At 45.1% G+C, this 16,306-nt stretch overlaps 1 protein-coding gene across 1 annotated transcript; it reads left to right on the forward strand.

Moving 5' to 3' along the window:
* The first annotated feature begins 1,520 nt into the window (after positions 1–1,520).
* On the forward strand, positions 1,521–16,306 carry LOC127653199 (cytochrome P450 2K6-like). The gene is made up of 9 exons (XM_052139791.1): positions 1,521–1,920; positions 2,653–2,815; positions 3,587–3,736; positions 3,819–3,979; positions 10,871–11,050; positions 11,513–11,654; positions 14,426–14,610; positions 15,712–15,853; positions 15,938–16,306. Exons 1-9 carry the CDS (start codon positions 1,714–1,716, stop codon positions 16,123–16,125), a joined length of 1,518 nt encoding a protein of 505 aa, XP_051995751.1. The 5' UTR covers positions 1,521–1,713; the 3' UTR covers positions 16,126–16,306.

Raw genomic sequence — 16,306 nt, forward strand, 5'->3', positions numbered from 1 at the left:
CCGAAAACACCTACAGCACAATATAAACAATAGCCAGGGCATTTACCTTATTCTGATGACGAGTAAATATTGACCAGGCAAGGTTTTGTTTATTCAGTTGCCATGACAACTAGGTTTGCGCATACGCGCCTTCCAAGGACTTCTGAGAACAGCGCGCGAAATTGCGATGCTACAAGACAGTTTTGCCTAATCCGGGCAGTAGCATCGCAATTTCGCGCTCTATTCTAAGAAGTCCTTGGAAGGCACCTATGCGCAAACCTAGCTGTCATGGCAACTGAATAAACAAAACCTCACCTGGTCAATATTTACTGGTCAAGTGCAAGTCAGACAGAAACTAAAAGAAGGAAAGACATTATATTTATTTTTATTAAAATTTAACGAAAGTACATTTACATTTTGTGCGATCTACCAGCATTGCTTTGCGATCGACTGGTAGATCGCGATGACGTATTGGGCACCCCTGTGTTAAAGCAACAGCTAAAATGATATATTGTGTTTTTAGAAACGCAACCTGTTTGCTAAGCTAATGTTAACATTGTCTTTCTTACCGTCTGGATGAGCTTGTGAAAGGACTTTGAACAGAAAAATGTACGATTCTTTGCGCTAAAGATACATTTTATAATGCATACTATTTTAATTAAAAAAAGTTGTTTGTTGAAATAAAACTGTTAAACACGTTTAAGTTAAAGTTTTTTTTTATTATTTTTAGAGTGACTTTGTTGTGTTTGCCAACTTGATACAAGTTGTTTAAAAATCAAATTTGCTCCTCTGGTAAAAGTAAAATAATCCTTTTGTCTCTGTTAACCATTTTTTCATCATTTTAAAGTGAACATCTGAATGAGTTTGCTTCAGTCAATATCCACTAGAAACACATTATCACCACCGTGTTAAAAGTAAAAAATGGAGGATGCAAAGAACAAATATACACCTGTTAGGTCCTAAATCATAGGCCATCAATCATTTTTGTCACAATATATAAAATATTTACTACTAGTGTTTACATTGTGAAATATGTTCCTCTAGTAAATTACTTTATGCTTTCACAGGCCACATGTCGCATAGACTAAGTTCAGTCCTATAAGGCACAGATGAAGAATAAGAATTAAAGTATTCAAACTTAAAATATGTGACGTTTACTGTATTTAAAGTGACCAAGTTAGTTCAAATAAGTAGATTAGTCAAGCAGTACTAAATACAAACCCACAAACAGGTAAACAATGTAGGGCAGGAATGCCAAGATATGATCCGTCAGCATTCCTGTTCTTCTGAGTTGGCCGTTGCTTGGCTGCAGCCCAAGAAATATGCAACCTGCATGTTGCCATCAAATTATTGCTGTTTAAATGTAGCTTGGAAAAAAGTATTTAGTCTGAAAACTAGTTTGAAAGGTCATCCGTGGAGAACGATTCTTGCTGCCAACATAATGGAGTAATTGTGGCAGCAACGACTAATTGAAGTTCGGTCAAACCTTGAGCCCATGTTTGAGCAGTCCAATCGGAACAAGTCTAACAACTTCTGGCTGAGATAAATTTAGGGGAGGGTGACGTCATTCCGCTGTTATTATGATCAGGATAAGAGTGATTTTTTGGTTTTTCTGTTTAATCTTAAAGCCCCTCCTGCAACTGTGTTTCAAATGACACAAGAGCAAGAATACGATTCAAATCAGACCTTTACTGGGGTTTTACATGCAAACGTGTGTACTAGATCGCTCTGACTATGGTTTTTATGGAAATGGTTCTCTTGCAGGGTTTCAGCACAGGCGTTTTACTTGGTGTTTTGCTGCTGCTTGTGGTTGTTTATCTACTATTGTCTGGCTCCAGCTCTCAGGATGAGGGAAAAGATCCTCCAGGACCCAAACCACTACCACTGCTGGGAAACCTGCTCATGCTTGACCTCAAGAAAACCTACGTGAGCCTCTGCGATGTGAGTATGCATGCAAAAAATCATCATTAGGATAAATTGTTCAGTATTTGACCTAATGTGTTACTTTCTGCCTGTAAACAGATAGACAAGCTTTGCGTAATGTTCTAACAAACATTGAGTATTGGTAAAGTTGTATGTAATTTTGCATGTAACCAATGTTTGAGGGTGTACTTAAATGCTAGGTTTGAAATCTCAAGGATTAATAGTGGTGCTTTCCTCATTACATGATGTGTTGTTCTGAAAGCAAAAAGATACAAATGAAACACGGAATATAGGCTGTCATCCACATAGCCTGACCGAAGAAAAGCGGGCACGTTTACGCCTTTACTCGGCTCATGATGCATGAGTCTGTTGGGTATCCTAACTTTTTGCTTAGCCTCCCATTCAGCTCATGAAAACACTTTGCATGATGATGAGGAAGTATTACATCAAGGCATTTCATGAGACTAAAATAGTCTATTCCTCTCTCGCCGTTGCTGCCGTACCAGTGATTACCCCTCCGCGTGTCATCGGTTGCCAATCCCTGTGACAGAATAACGCCCACAGATAAAAGTGTTCCAAGACAGAACATAATGTACAAATTTGTCATAATAAATTAGACTGATGTTTCATCATGGTATTCAAACAGGGCTGTGGCTTTCATGGGGGGTACATATAAGCACAACCCCCCCCCCACCCCATTATATATAAAATAACTGTTAATGGTTTTCCATGTTCTGTTCTTCCTTACAGCTGTCAAAACAATATGGGTCAGTTTTCACTGTGCACTTCGGCCCCAAAAAGGTTGTAGTGTTGGCGGGATACAAGACCGTCAAGCAGGCATTTGTGAACCTTTCAGATGAATTCGGAGACCGAGATATTTCCCCCATATTCCATGATTTCAATCAGGGACTTGGTAAGAATTCAGTCTAAGGTTTAACATTTTCCAATAGTTAGGCATAATTAGGCATACATTATGCAAAAAAATAAAATAAAAAAATCCAGTTTACACTTATTGTTCCACAAGAGTTAGTTGAAAATATATACAGCTCTGGAAAAAATAAGCGACCAAATGTTCGCAACAAATGTTTCTTATCTCAGCATCTCTACATTTATGGCAACCATTCCATTTCAGCAGAGAACATGAAAACTGTGAAACTTGAAAATCAGGAATTTCCGTCACTAACTCTAAGTTCAAACATTAGTATTGTGTTGTTTATAAATGAATATTCTATACTATAGAATAAAACATAAATGTTCATTTTACTCAAACACTTACCTATAAATAGTCAATCCATAGAAACTGAACATTTGGAGTTGTCTCTTACATTTACATTTATGCATTTGGCAGATGCTTTTATCCAAAGTGACTTACAGTGCACTTATTACAGGGACAATCCCCCCAGAGCAATCTGGACTTGAGTGACTTGCTCAAGGACACAATGGTGGTGACTGTGGGGATCAAACCAGCAACCTTCTGATTAACAGTTATGTGCTTTAGCCCACCACGCACCACCACTCCATTAAGAGAGTCTCTTAAATTTTTTACAGAGCTGCACTATATAAATAATTACTATGCGCACATATGCAGAAAAAGATTTTGCAGTAAACAATTTTGCAGAAAAACAGACTGCTGGGATTACAGTCCGATATATACTTTGACTTATGATTAAATTATTTCTTATAGGGATTGTATTTTCCAATGGTGAAAACTGGAGACAAATGAGACGCTTTGCTATCTCAAATCTGCGAGACTTTGGAATGGGGAAGAGAGGAAGTGAAGAGAAAATAATTGAAGAATCAAAGTATTTAATAGAGGAATTTGAAAAGTTTGAAGGTAGGACTGCAAACCACAAGGACAAGAATTGTGATTTGACTGAAACTGAATTAAGAACTAACATAGAATCACCCCTCTGCAGGAAAACCATTTGATACAAGTCTGCCTGTGAGCCTTGCTATTTCAAACATAATCTTATCGATTGTCTATGGTGACAGATTTGAGTACAGCAACCCTCAGTTACATGAAATGATTCAGCGAGCATGCAAAAACATGAAAATGGCTGGCTCAGCTTCAGTTCAGGTACACATCCTGTATACATCCTCAAAATTGTACATATGTACACTACTAGTTATTTATCAAATGTTTTTTTTTAGATATTCAAGAAGTGCATCAATATAGTTATGCAAGGTTTATTATTAAAAATAATTAATTTATTATTTATCGTAATATTAGTTCCCCGTCTGTCGCTCTCTCGACGTTGTGTCGAAGAAGCGACACTAGGGGTCTCTCTTGAGCAGCGAATATGCCTCTGATCTATGAAAAAAGGCCAATGGGAATTAGGCAGACAGTATTTGTATACCCCGCCCCGGACATACGGGTATAAAAGCGGGCAAATATGTTGAGTTCATTCAGAAATCTTCTTCGGAGCCGATGGTCGTGTTGCAGTCAGCTGCGAGTTACACACCAGTTCCTGTTTTCCTCTGACGCTTGCCTGTTGGATTCAACGGCGCATTACAGCGGTTTTCTCCTTCTCTGCACAGCAGTGCAGTTTGCTCCTGGGCGCTTCGACAGCGCAAGAAACTAAAAGAGTTATAAAAGAGTGATTTTCTCTAAAACAGTTATTTCCTCTAAAAGAGTAAATATGCAGCTGCCGTTGAACATCCTTTTCAGGACGCGTCTTTATAAAGATGCCCTTCCGCCCCTGCGTAGTTCCTGGATGCGGTAGAGTGCTCTCCGCTTCAGACGGCCACAGGCATTGTCTCGTGTGTCTGGGTTGCGATCACACCGAGGCAGCATTTGTGCGTGGTTCATGTTCTCACTGCGAGAAGATGACCATGGCAATGTTGCGGTCACGGCTTGCTTTCAACCGAAAGCACGCCACTCCAGCCGCCCCCCCCGCATTGCTCCTTCCCACGGGATTGAGGACGGTGCAGCTGGCAATGGAGGTGATCTGGGGATGGCAGCGGGTGCAGCTCCACCGGGTATACCCCCTCAGACCACCCGCCCCTGGCGCGCTCGTTGACTCCCATCCATGCTCGAGCCAACACCCCGGCATGCTCGTTGATTCCACGCACCTCACAGCCATGCCCCCCCCAGTCCCGTTTTTTCCCGGAGGTGCATGATGAGCTGACGTCTGCATGGAGGGCACCGCTCTCCACATGTCACAAAGCCATTCGCTCATCCGCTCTCACTACCCTCGATGGCGGAGCGGCCCACGGGTACACGGCGATTCCTCAGGTGGATAGGGCTGTTGCGCTTCACCTATGCCCCGAAAACCCTACCACCTGGTGGGGTAGCCCTGTACTCCTCTCCAAGGCCTGTAGGACAACATCGTCACTGACGGCCAAAGCCTACAGTGCGGCCGGACACGCTGCTTCCACCCTGCATGCCATGGCCCTCCTGCAAGTCCACCAGGCCAAGGCACTTAAAGATCTGCACGGGGGTAGCCCTGATCCCGACGTGTTGCAGGAACTGCGCTCAGTGACCGACCTCGCCCTTAGAGCCACGAAGGTCACAGCGCAGTCACTCGGGCAGGCGATGGCCACTGAATGGTCCAGGAACGTCATCTGTGGCTGAACTTGGTCGAGATGCGTGAGGCCGACAAAGTGCGCTTCCTCAATGCACCTGTCTCCCAGTTTGGCCTCTTCGGCAACACCGCCGAGGAATTCACCCAGCAGTTCTCCGTGATGAGGAAACAGACGGAGGCTATTTCACATATTCTCCCCCGCCGCAAGCCTGCCGCTGTGGGCCATTCCTCCTGCGGCGAGGAAACGCTAAGCTGCTCCACCTCAAACCGGGCCCAGCTTTCAGCCCATGCGTCGAGCACCCCACAGGAAGCCGAATCCCCCGCCTGATGGACCCCCTCGAGGACCCGTAAGGCTCCCAGGCACTCCTGAGGTGATCGACCCAGGGACCAAGACGTTAGTCCCCCGGTGGAGGGCCGGGAGGAGAATCCTTTGTTGAATTTATTTAATTTGCCAACCCACATTCTCAATAAAAGAGCTACTTCCTTTGTCTCTGGGTCACCTGGCCCAAATGCAGTTCTCACAGCACTCTGCCGAAACACATCAACAGTCCCGGCACTCTGGACGCGGACCCTCGAACGAGTCCAGAGGACGCCGCTACAGGACCTCCTCCTCAATCACGAACCCACCCCCTGCCGGGAGTGCGGAGCAAGGTAAGTGCTTCGAGTCCTTTCTCAGCACTAGAGCCTCGGGACACGTCCCCTCCTCCCGACGCCATACTACTTGGGGGCGGCTGTGGCTCAGGTGGTAGAGCAGATCGGCTACCAATCGCAGGGTTGGTGGTTCGATTCCCGGCCCACATGACTCCACATGCCGAAGTGTCCTTGGGCAAGACACTGAACCCCAAGTTGCTCCCAATTGAAGGCTAGTGCTTTCAGCCCATGCGTCGAGCACCTCACAGGAAGCCGAATCCCCCTGCCTGACGGACCCCTCGAGGACCCGTAAGGCTCCCAGGCACTCCTGAGGTGATCAACCCAGGGACCAAGACGTTAGTCCCCCGGTGGAGGGCCTGGAGGAGAATCCTTTGTTGAATTTATTTCATTTGCCAACCCACATTCTCAATAAAAGAGCTATGCCTTTGTCTCTGGGTCACCTGGCCCGCAAATGCAGTTCTCACAGCACTCTGCCACCACACATCAACAGTCCTGGCATGCTGGATGCGGACCCTCGGACGAGTCCAGAGGACGCCACTACAGGACCTCCTCCTCAATCACGAACCCACCCCCTGCCGGGAGTGCGGAGCAAGGTAAGTGCTTCGAGTCCTTTCTCAGCACTAGAGTCCCCGCCTCCCGACGCCATACTACTTGGGGGCGGCTGTGGCTCAGGTGGTAGAGCAGATCGGCTACCATTCGCAAGGTTCGTGGTTCGAATCCCGGCCCACATGACTCCACATGCCGAAGTGTCCTCTGTTGCCATTGGTGTATGAGTGTGTGTGTGTGTGAATGGGTGATTGGGACACAGTGTAAACCTCTAAGGTTAAAAAAAAGCGCTATATAAGTGCAGACAATTTACCATTTACCTGTTCCGCCCTGCTGCGAAGCCCCGCCGGGTACGTCAAAAATAATCGTCCTCTTGGTGCCCCTAGCACGGAGCTTGGATGCGTGGCTTTCACTTCCCAACCCATCACGCTGGCTGGCCCGGACCATCCGACTCGGTTACGCAATTCAGTTTGCCAAGCCCCCGCCCCCAACCGAGATGAAGAAGGGTTTCTACAGCCCTTACTTCATCGTACCCAAGAAAGGCGGCAGCTTACGACCGATCTTGGACTTGCAAGTTTTCAACCGGGCCTTGTACAAACTCCCGTTCAAAATGCTCCCTCAAAAACACATCCTAACTTGCGTCCGGCATCTAGATTGGTTCGCAGCGGTAGACCTGAAGGACGTGTACTTTCACGTCTCAATTCTGCCTTGACACCGACCCTTCCTACGGTTCACGTTCGACGGCCAGGCATATCAGTACAAAGTCCTCCCCTTCGGCATGTCTCTGTCCCCTTGCGTCTTCACGAAAGTCGCAGAGGCAGCTCTTGCCCCGCTCCGAGAAGCTGGAATTCGTATACTCAATTACCTCATCAACTGGCTCATACTGGCCCACTCCCGAGAGTTACTATGCACTCACAGAGACCAGGTGCTCAGGCACCTCAGCCGCTTGGGGCTTCAGGTCAACCGAGAAAAGAGCAAACTCACCCCGGTTCAGAGTATCTCTTTTCTCGGCATGGAGTTAGACTCAGTCTCGATGTTAGCACGTCTCACCAACGAGCATGTGCAGTCAGTGCTGGACTGCCTCGCCACCTTCAGGCCAGGTGCAACGGTCCCTTTAAAATTTTCCAGAGACTCCTGGGGCATATGGCATCCTCCACGGTGGTCGCGCCGCTGGGGTTGATGCATATGAGACCGCTTCAGCACTGGCTTCAGACTCGAGTCCCGAGATGAGCATGGCGCCACGGCACGCACCAGGTAACAATCACCCCTGCATGCCGCCAAATGTTCAAACACTGGACAGACCTCTGCTTTTTACGGGCAGGAGTGCCCCTGCAGCAGGTGTCCCGATGCATCCTGGTCACGACCGATGCCTCCAGATCGGGTTGGGGCACCGTGTGCAACGGGCACGCAGCCGCGGGCCATTGGAAAGGGGCCCCGCTGCGCTGGCACATCAACTGCCTAGAGTTGCTGACTGTATTTTTTGCCCTGCGGAACTTTCTCCCATTAGTTCGAGACAAACATATCCTAGTCAGGTCAGACAGCACCACCGCGGTAGCATACATAAATCGCCAAGGCAGCGTATGCTCCCGCCACATGTTGCGGCGTCTCCTCCTTTGGAGCCAGCCGCGACTCAAGTCACTGCGTGCCACTCATGTGATGGCGGATGCGCTGTCACGACAACGTTGGCCCGATGGAGAGTGGATGCTTCACCCCCAATTGGTTCAGCTGATTTGGGAACGGTTCATTAAGGCCCAGGTTGCCTCCCAAGAGACCTCCCATTGCTCGCTCTGGTATGCCCGAACAGAGGCTCCCCTCTGGGCAGACGTGCTGGAACACAGCTGGCCCTCGGGGCTGTGCAAGTACGCATTTCCCCCAGTGATCCTTCTTGCACAGGTGCTGTGCAAGGTCAGGGAGGACGAGGAGCAAATCACCCTAGTGGCTCCTTACTGGCCCACCCGGGCCTGGTTCTCGGACCTCGTACTCCTCGCAACAGCCCCTCCCTGGCTAATTCCTCTGAGGAAGAACCTTCTTTCTCAGGGATGGGGCATGCTCTGGCACCCGCATACAGACCTCTGGAACCTCCATGTCTGGCCCCTGGACAGGATGCAGAAGATCTCTACCACCTGCCGTTGAAGACACGATCAGCCAAGCCAAAGCCCCCTCTACCAGGCAACTTTACACCCTGAAGTGGCGCTTGTTCGCAAATTGGTGTTCTTCCCGGGCTGAAGACCCACAGAGATGCGCAGTTAGGTCAGTGCTCCTATTCCTGCAAAAGAGGTTGGAGGTTGACCCCGTCCAACTTGAAGGTGTATGTTGCTGCTATCGTGGCCCACAACGACGCAGTAGACGGCAAGTCTTTGGGTAAGCACGACTTGATCATCAGTTTCCTAAATGGCACCTGGAGGTTAAATCCTTCCCGGCCAAGCCTGTTCCCCTTCTGGGATCTCTCAGTGGTCCTCACAGGCCTTCAGAGACTCCCCTTTGAGCCACTAGAATCAGTTGGACTCAGTGCCCTCTCTCTAAAAACGTCCCTGCTGATCGCACTCGCCTCCATCAAGAGGGTCGGGGACCTGCAAGCGTTCTCTGTTAGCGACGCCTGCTGGAGTTCGGTCCGGCAGACACCCATGTGATCCTAAGACCGTGACCGGGCTATGTGACCAAGGTTCCTACCACATCGTTCAGAGACCAGGTGGTGAACCTGCAAGCGCTGCCCCGGGAGGAGGCAGAACCAGCCCCTTCGTTACTGTGTCCGGTACGTGCTTTACGTACCTACTTGGACCGCACGCAGAGCTTTAGATGTTCTGAGCAGCTCTTTGTCTGCTTTGGCAGACAGCGGAAAGGGAACACTCTCTCCAAACATAGGCTCTCCCACTGGGTGGTGGATGCCATTTCATTGGCCTACCACACCCAGGCCATGCCCCCCCCCACCCATTGCGGGTCCGAGCCCACTCAACAAGGAGTGTTGCGTCCTCGTGGGCACTAGCCAATACCTTTGCGAGATTTTACAGTCTCAGGGTTGAGTCAGTATCATCCCGTGTTTTCTCAGATCCGAGCCGGTAGAACTCGGTAACACGCTGATGGACTGGCTAGGTGGATCACTTGCACCTAGCGCCGTTTCCCTCGGTCGAGGTAAAACTGTGCGCTTTCTCTCCCAGGAGATTCCGTACATTCGGATCCCTGGACGATTCCTCCCTAGCCCTGTGGTTCCGCAATTCAGCGGAGGAATTCGCTGACCCAATCCACTGCGGGTACTCAATCTATCCTCTACTGGAATAGGTGCTCTGCAGGTCGGGACTCCTGCTTGGACTCCTCCTGTGTGTATTTTCCGCGGTACGGTCCCCTTGCGAGTGGACCCGCGTCTCCCTTAGGCAGTGCCAGCTGCCCTCCGGTCGCCGTGCTGTAGCAACTCCCCTCTCCTTGAGGCTAGATCTACCACCGCGCCATTTTTTCCACATGCTACCTGAGGGACATATGTGATGTATCTCGCCACTTACCTCCCATTGTTGGGCAGGTGTGGTCTCCGCAGGGTTTCCCCCTGAAAGAATAGGAAACTGGGTAAGACCCCCTTCCCACGATGCGTGTAAGGGCCTCTATGCGAGAAACATAGAGAGAAATGAGGCCCGGCTAGGCTCAGCCCATTCCCAGATGGGCAAGCATCGCCTTGTTCCCCTGCTTAGGGTAACCAAAAGGGCTCAGACATCTTTTATGGGGCATTGGGGAAGGGTACGTGCAGCCTGACACAACTGGTCGCCTTTGCACGTAAATATACCTGCCCGCTCTTGTGTCAGCAGTACACGTACCCGGCTCAGCGCACGGCGTGATTTGAATGGGACCCCTAGTGTCGCTTCTTCGACACAATGTCGAGAGAGCGACAGACGGGGAACGTCTAGGTTACGTATGTAACCATCAGGGAACGAGACGTTGTGTCCTCCCGATCACGTCGCTGACCATTCCGGCTCCTCAGAAAATTCCTGAATGTACTCGACGTATTTGCCTGCTTTTATACCCGTATGTCCGGGGCGGGGTATGCAAATACTGTCTGCCTAATACCCATTGGCCTTTTTTCATTGATCAGAGGCATATTTGGTGCTCAAGAGAGACCCCTAGTGTCGCTTCTTCGACACAACGTCTCATTCCCTCCATCAGGGAAGGAGGTTACATACCTAACCTAGACAATTTGAGTGTTTGACTGAGTTAGTACATTGTTCAGTGTGACATTATGATTCATTTTCATTCTGATTATTTAGCTCTACAACCTGTTTCCTTGGCTTAGTCCTTTTGTGAAGAATCAAAAACAGATTGTGAAAACCCTCAAGCATACCTTTAAAGAAAGTGAGAAACTCATAAATGGCCTGCTAAAGACTTTGAACCCTCAGGATCCCAGAGGATTTGCTGATTCTTTTCTTATTCGACAGCAGAAAGATGAGGTATTCTGTGCACACACTGAAGCTAAATTTGGTTGTGGCAACCACAATTTGCTGAAATCACTTCTAAATTAAATATGTTATAATTTCCAAAACCTTTTATATTTAATACAATTTAAAATGTGTCAATAGCCCTGACTACCCTTTTCATTTTTCCAAAGTAACTCTACCCACAGGAATCAAAATAATGACATAATAGGAAAGTTCACCCCAAAATAAAAATTCTCTCATCATTGACTCTTTCCGTGACTTTCTTTCATCTGCTGAACAAAAATGAAGTATCTTGAACATTCCTTTAATTAACCAATCACATCATATTGGTCTGTTGAACTGAGTTGTACATTTTTGCATATTCATAGTAATTGGTAGTTATAAGAAAAGTAACTTTAACAAGAATGTTTAATGCTGTATTATTGCTACCTATTGTGACACTTATTCTGGATGTCACTATCATGATTTGTGCAGGAATCTGGTGTAAAAGAGTCTCCTTTCCATACAAAGAATCTATTTTATACAATTAATAACCTGTTTGCTGCTGGTACCGACACCACAACTTCAACAATATGCTGGAGTCTTCTGCTAATGGCCAAATATCCTGAAATACAAGGTATGGCTGCAAATTTTAATGTTAATGAATGCATATAATCATTAAAACATCCTATGTGAATGAAGCATTAGATTTGTATCAGAAAATACTCAAGATTCTTGGGATTAATACGAACACAGAGCTGAAATATCATTTGGAGTAAGCCCTGTCCTATGGATCAACACTTGGATAATTGCTTGAACTGTCAGATCTTGCCAGAAGCGATGATGGCAGGAGAGAGGAGCTTAATCCCGCCCAGGACGGGACCTAAACTGGTGGGGTGGAGGGGGGTGAAAACAACAGAAGTGCACCTGACAGCTGATCTGGCTTATAAAGCGGAGCCTGTATTGTGATTGGATTAGATGCTTGATAGAATGAATCCAAAGATCTTCCTGCTAGAATGACACATAAACTTACATTTCTATCAGAAAACACTCTAGATTATTTACATTTACATTTATGCATTTGGCAGAAGCTTTTATACAAAGCAACTTACAGAGCACTTATTACAGGGACAATCGCCCCGGAGCAACCTGGAGTTAAGTGCCCTGCTCAAGGACACAATGGTGGTGGCTGTGGGGATTGAACCAGCGACCTTCTGATTACCAGTTATGTGATTTAGCCCACTACGCCACCACCACTCCTGATTATTGCGATTAATACGAATATAGAAATAATTTCCTAAACTTTAATACTTGGATACTTGCTTGAACCTCCAGATCCTGCTGGAAGCGATGATGGCAGACCTTAGCCCAAAGAAGAAAAAGGAAACTAATGTAAAGCCTATGCCCCCAAAAGAAAATACAAAAGCAATAAATTATACTCAGGATGACAACTAGGTCTCCTACGAAAAGAGTAAGAAATATAAATGAATGATGCAAATATAAGACTACAGTACTGTGCAAAAGTCTTAGGCACCTTATTTTAAGATAGTTATGTATATCTTCCACTTTAGTGTCTCAATAGGAAATATACATTTTAGAATCCAAAATATTACTTTTGTAAATAGAATAGATTAGAATAGATGAACAGGGAGCCCTACAACGGATAGCATGGCTCCCTCAGACCCCCCTATTGAATATAGAGTCAGTCTGGGATTAAATTAAGAGATTGAAATTAATGAAGCAATTGAGACAGCCTAAACAGTTTGACTAAATGTCAAATATAATTTTTTGTTGGCCAACAAATCAGTGACCATTGGGTCAATCATTTAAGACCCTAAAACAAAAAGTAAAAAACTCTTGGCTAAAGGAAATCATTGCTTTGTTTGTAAACCCGATACACTGCCCGATACAGCAACAATGGCTCAACCAATGGAAAGAGTTTGGTCAAATGATTGCAGAATAAAGTTTCCATAAAGAATCTTGGAACATCCTCTCTGCCAACAACCAAGAAAAACTATGTCTAGGCATACCTAGGAGATTTGGTGCTGTTTTGAAGGAAAAGCTGGTCACATCAAATATTGCTTTAGCTTTTTTATGTTTACTGGACTTTGCATGACATTAATTGATAAATGAAAACTATTTATTGCAATAATTTTGAAGACATCCTTACTATGCAACATTTTTCACCAGTGCCTAAAACTTTGTATATGACTGTACAAATATGCTACTATTGTTCCATACCCTGCAGAAGGTTAGGCTAGCTTGAATGGGTGAGTATTGTGTGTGCAATTTCTTTGCAGATGGGTAAACAATGCTTGTGAATGAGCCCTTGCTTTGTGATTTAGCCTTTGCAAAAGGGTAGAGTATGGTTTGTGCAATACCCCTGCAAAGGATAATCAGTGTTTGTGTTGAGCCCTACAATAAGGGTGACTTTGCTTGTGCAAAACCCTGCAAAAGGACAAACAACATTTGCATTTGAGCCCAACGATAAGGGTGATGTTGTTTGTGCAGTGCCCTTGCAAGGATAACAGCATTTTGTATTTGAGCCCTACGATAAGGGCGAGCATTGATTGTGCTATATCCCTGCAAATATAAACAATGCTTTGCCATGTGAAGGGAGGTAGATATGCCACAGTTGCAGCGCCTGGAGAGCACATCATCTGCTTAGAGATGGATTGAGCCAATAGCTGGAGCACCACCATTGTGGTGACAAAAGGCTTCATGATTTGGGTTGCATATGGCCCTTGCGAAAAGGGCGAGCATAGATGCACATATCTGAGAAACAAAGGGAAAATTACACATGAAATATAATATCATAGAGTGGTGTTCCAGAAGAACAGTGTACAGATATGTTCATTCTCAGAAATATGTTGACCATGGACCATTGAATTATTGAAAATTAGTATACATTTCCTGTCCTGGATGCTGATGATCAATACTCATTCCAGCTGGGCTAAAATGACAATATAGTAACAGCTGTGATGTAAAACATCTGTTCGCCAGCTACTACCTATATCACTGAACAGCACCCATAGAGGCCAAATATTAACCTTAGTACATGTCAAGGACTATCTTCAAGGGGAAGGGGCTTTAAAGGCACTTGAGGATGTGCTCTTTTGTGAATACAGTTACAAAAAAATTTATGTTTTCAATAATTCAGTGGTCCGGAGGCAATTATTCTGCTTTTACCATGGCTACCACATGTAAAAACAGTATTATTATCTCAAGACAATTGTCAGGTTTTCATCCCTACAACACTCTTGATAGTAGAACTGCTTCATTATGCCACCATTTTGTTCATTTGAACCTTTATAGTAATCCGTAAAGAAAGAAACAAAGTGTTATGAAACTGTAATGAGTTCCGTTCTACAAAGTTAATCAACCCGTATGGTCTTGCTCTTGCAAAAGACAAGGTCCAAGAGGAGATTGATAGAGTAATTGGTGAATGTCAGCCAGTGGCGGAGAACAGGAAGAACTTGCCTTACACAGATGCTGTGATCCATGAAACCCAGAGACTGGCCAGCATAGTCCCCTTTGGTGTGCCCCGTAAGACCACCTGTGATGTTCATCTGAATGGATACCTCATCAAGAAGGTCAGGCTAAAATGAGATATTAGAGCACACAATATTTTGGGTCATTTCTGTTGAAGTACCAAGAAATAGTTCAGAATCTTATGTAGTTATTTTTTATTTTATATAATAACTGTAATTTGTTTTATAATTTGTATTCTATATATAGGTTGCTAATTAAAAGTAAGAACATTTGTGAAATAAAAAAAATAAATTAATTAAAGGAAAATATTTCTATGTTTTTAAAAGATTGAAAAATTGAATTTCCACTGTGGACTAAGGGACGAATTCACTAAACAGTTGCGCCACTTTTGCGCATATTATTTCAGTGCAAAAACCTGCGTCTTATTCACTAACCCCCCCACAATCTAGTTTAAGATATGTTTAGCGCTGTAATAGCGCTGCGTCTTGAGTCATTATCATTCATTTCCACGCAAAGTCGAAATCACCTCCACCTTTCTATGTAAATTAGGCTGATTATGGATTGAACTTAATTCCCAAAACTCACGCTATTACTGCCTGAGTAAAGCAAGCAGTAAACTGAATTTTATTTAAAAGGGGTTAAAAACAAAATGTTTTTCAATTCGGTTTTTTCTGAGCAGAAACTGTATTTATATACTACATGTGTGGGGTAGTCAAGCGCACTTTCAACATGTTAAAGATATGATTCAGGTGTCTGGATCACAGCAGTGTAGTGATGCTGTACAGTTCAGATCGCAGTGGTCTACAGCATCCTCCGCTATTAAGCGCACAGAACAGGCCCGCAAGATTGGAATTGTGGCATTACAATTTTCCGTTCACTCTGTTGGTAGATTTTCGATGTTGCCTGATCTGCATGATTAATTTTGTGAATATGGCTCTAAACCAGTGCAGACAGCATGTGGAAATAAACAGCAGATTTAACAGGTGCAATTTATTCTTAGTGAATTCCCCTCCCAGACTTTTGCACCCCTCTATATACAGTATATACTCTGTATATACTGTATATATACAGTATATATATATATATATGGTGAGGACGTAAAAGTATACTGCATAGCAGGAATAACTCTCTTGTTATTCTCTCTTGATTATGTGTGCACACCATGAGTCAATAATAACTTATTGTGTTCTGATCTATTGCAGGGTACCAGCATCTTCCCACTATTGTTAACCGTATTGAGAGATGAAAATGAGTGGGAAACACCCAATATCTTCAACCCAGGACACTTCCTAAATAAGCAGGGCCAGTTTGTAAAAAAGGATGCTTTCATGCCCTTCTCTGCAGGTGCAGTGCAATTTGAATATATTACTTCTTTTATTACTACAGAGATAACTTATGTTCATTTTTTATTTCCCCCCTGTCTTTCAGGACGCAGGGTGTGTCTTGGAGAGGGTTTGGCCAGGATGGAGCTCTTCCTGTTCTTCGCCTCCCTTCTTCAGGTTTTCCGCTTCACACCTCCACCTGGAGTGTCTGAAGATGATCTCGACCTCACACCATCTGTGGGGTTCACGCTCAACCCGTCCCCGCACAAACTGTGTGCAGTGAAACGCTCCTAATCACAAATATGCTTTCGAAGTTTTCTTTACATTGTATTGGCACTGTCACTTTGATATATTTTTTCCCTCACTTATATATTATGTGACTTATATATTAAGTGATGTTTCCTTTAACTGCAAGAAAATGATTTTAAAACCAATTGTCAAAATAACCAAAACAAAATCAATAAAGAACCTTGTT

This window comes from Xyrauchen texanus, chromosome 12, assembly GCF_025860055.1.
Source record: "Xyrauchen texanus isolate HMW12.3.18 chromosome 12, RBS_HiC_50CHRs, whole genome shotgun sequence".
Lineage (NCBI taxonomy): Eukaryota > Metazoa > Chordata > Actinopteri > Cypriniformes > Catostomidae > Xyrauchen > Xyrauchen texanus.

What these genes read in the sequence shown, in the direction of transcription:
- LOC127653199 (XM_052139791.1), top strand. Translation starts at nt 1,714, where the DNA reads ATGGTTTTTATGGAAATGGTTCTCTTGCAGGGTTTCAGCACAGGCGTT. An exon ending in CCTACGTGAGCCTCTGCGAT is followed by an intron (nt 1,921 to 2,652) that starts GTGAGTATGCAT and finishes TCTTCCTTACAG; the next exon opens with CTGTCAAAACAATATGGGTC. An exon ending in TGATTTCAATCAGGGACTTG is followed by an intron (nt 2,816 to 3,586) that starts GTAAGAATTCAG and finishes TATTTCTTATAG; the next exon opens with GGATTGTATTTTCCAATGGT.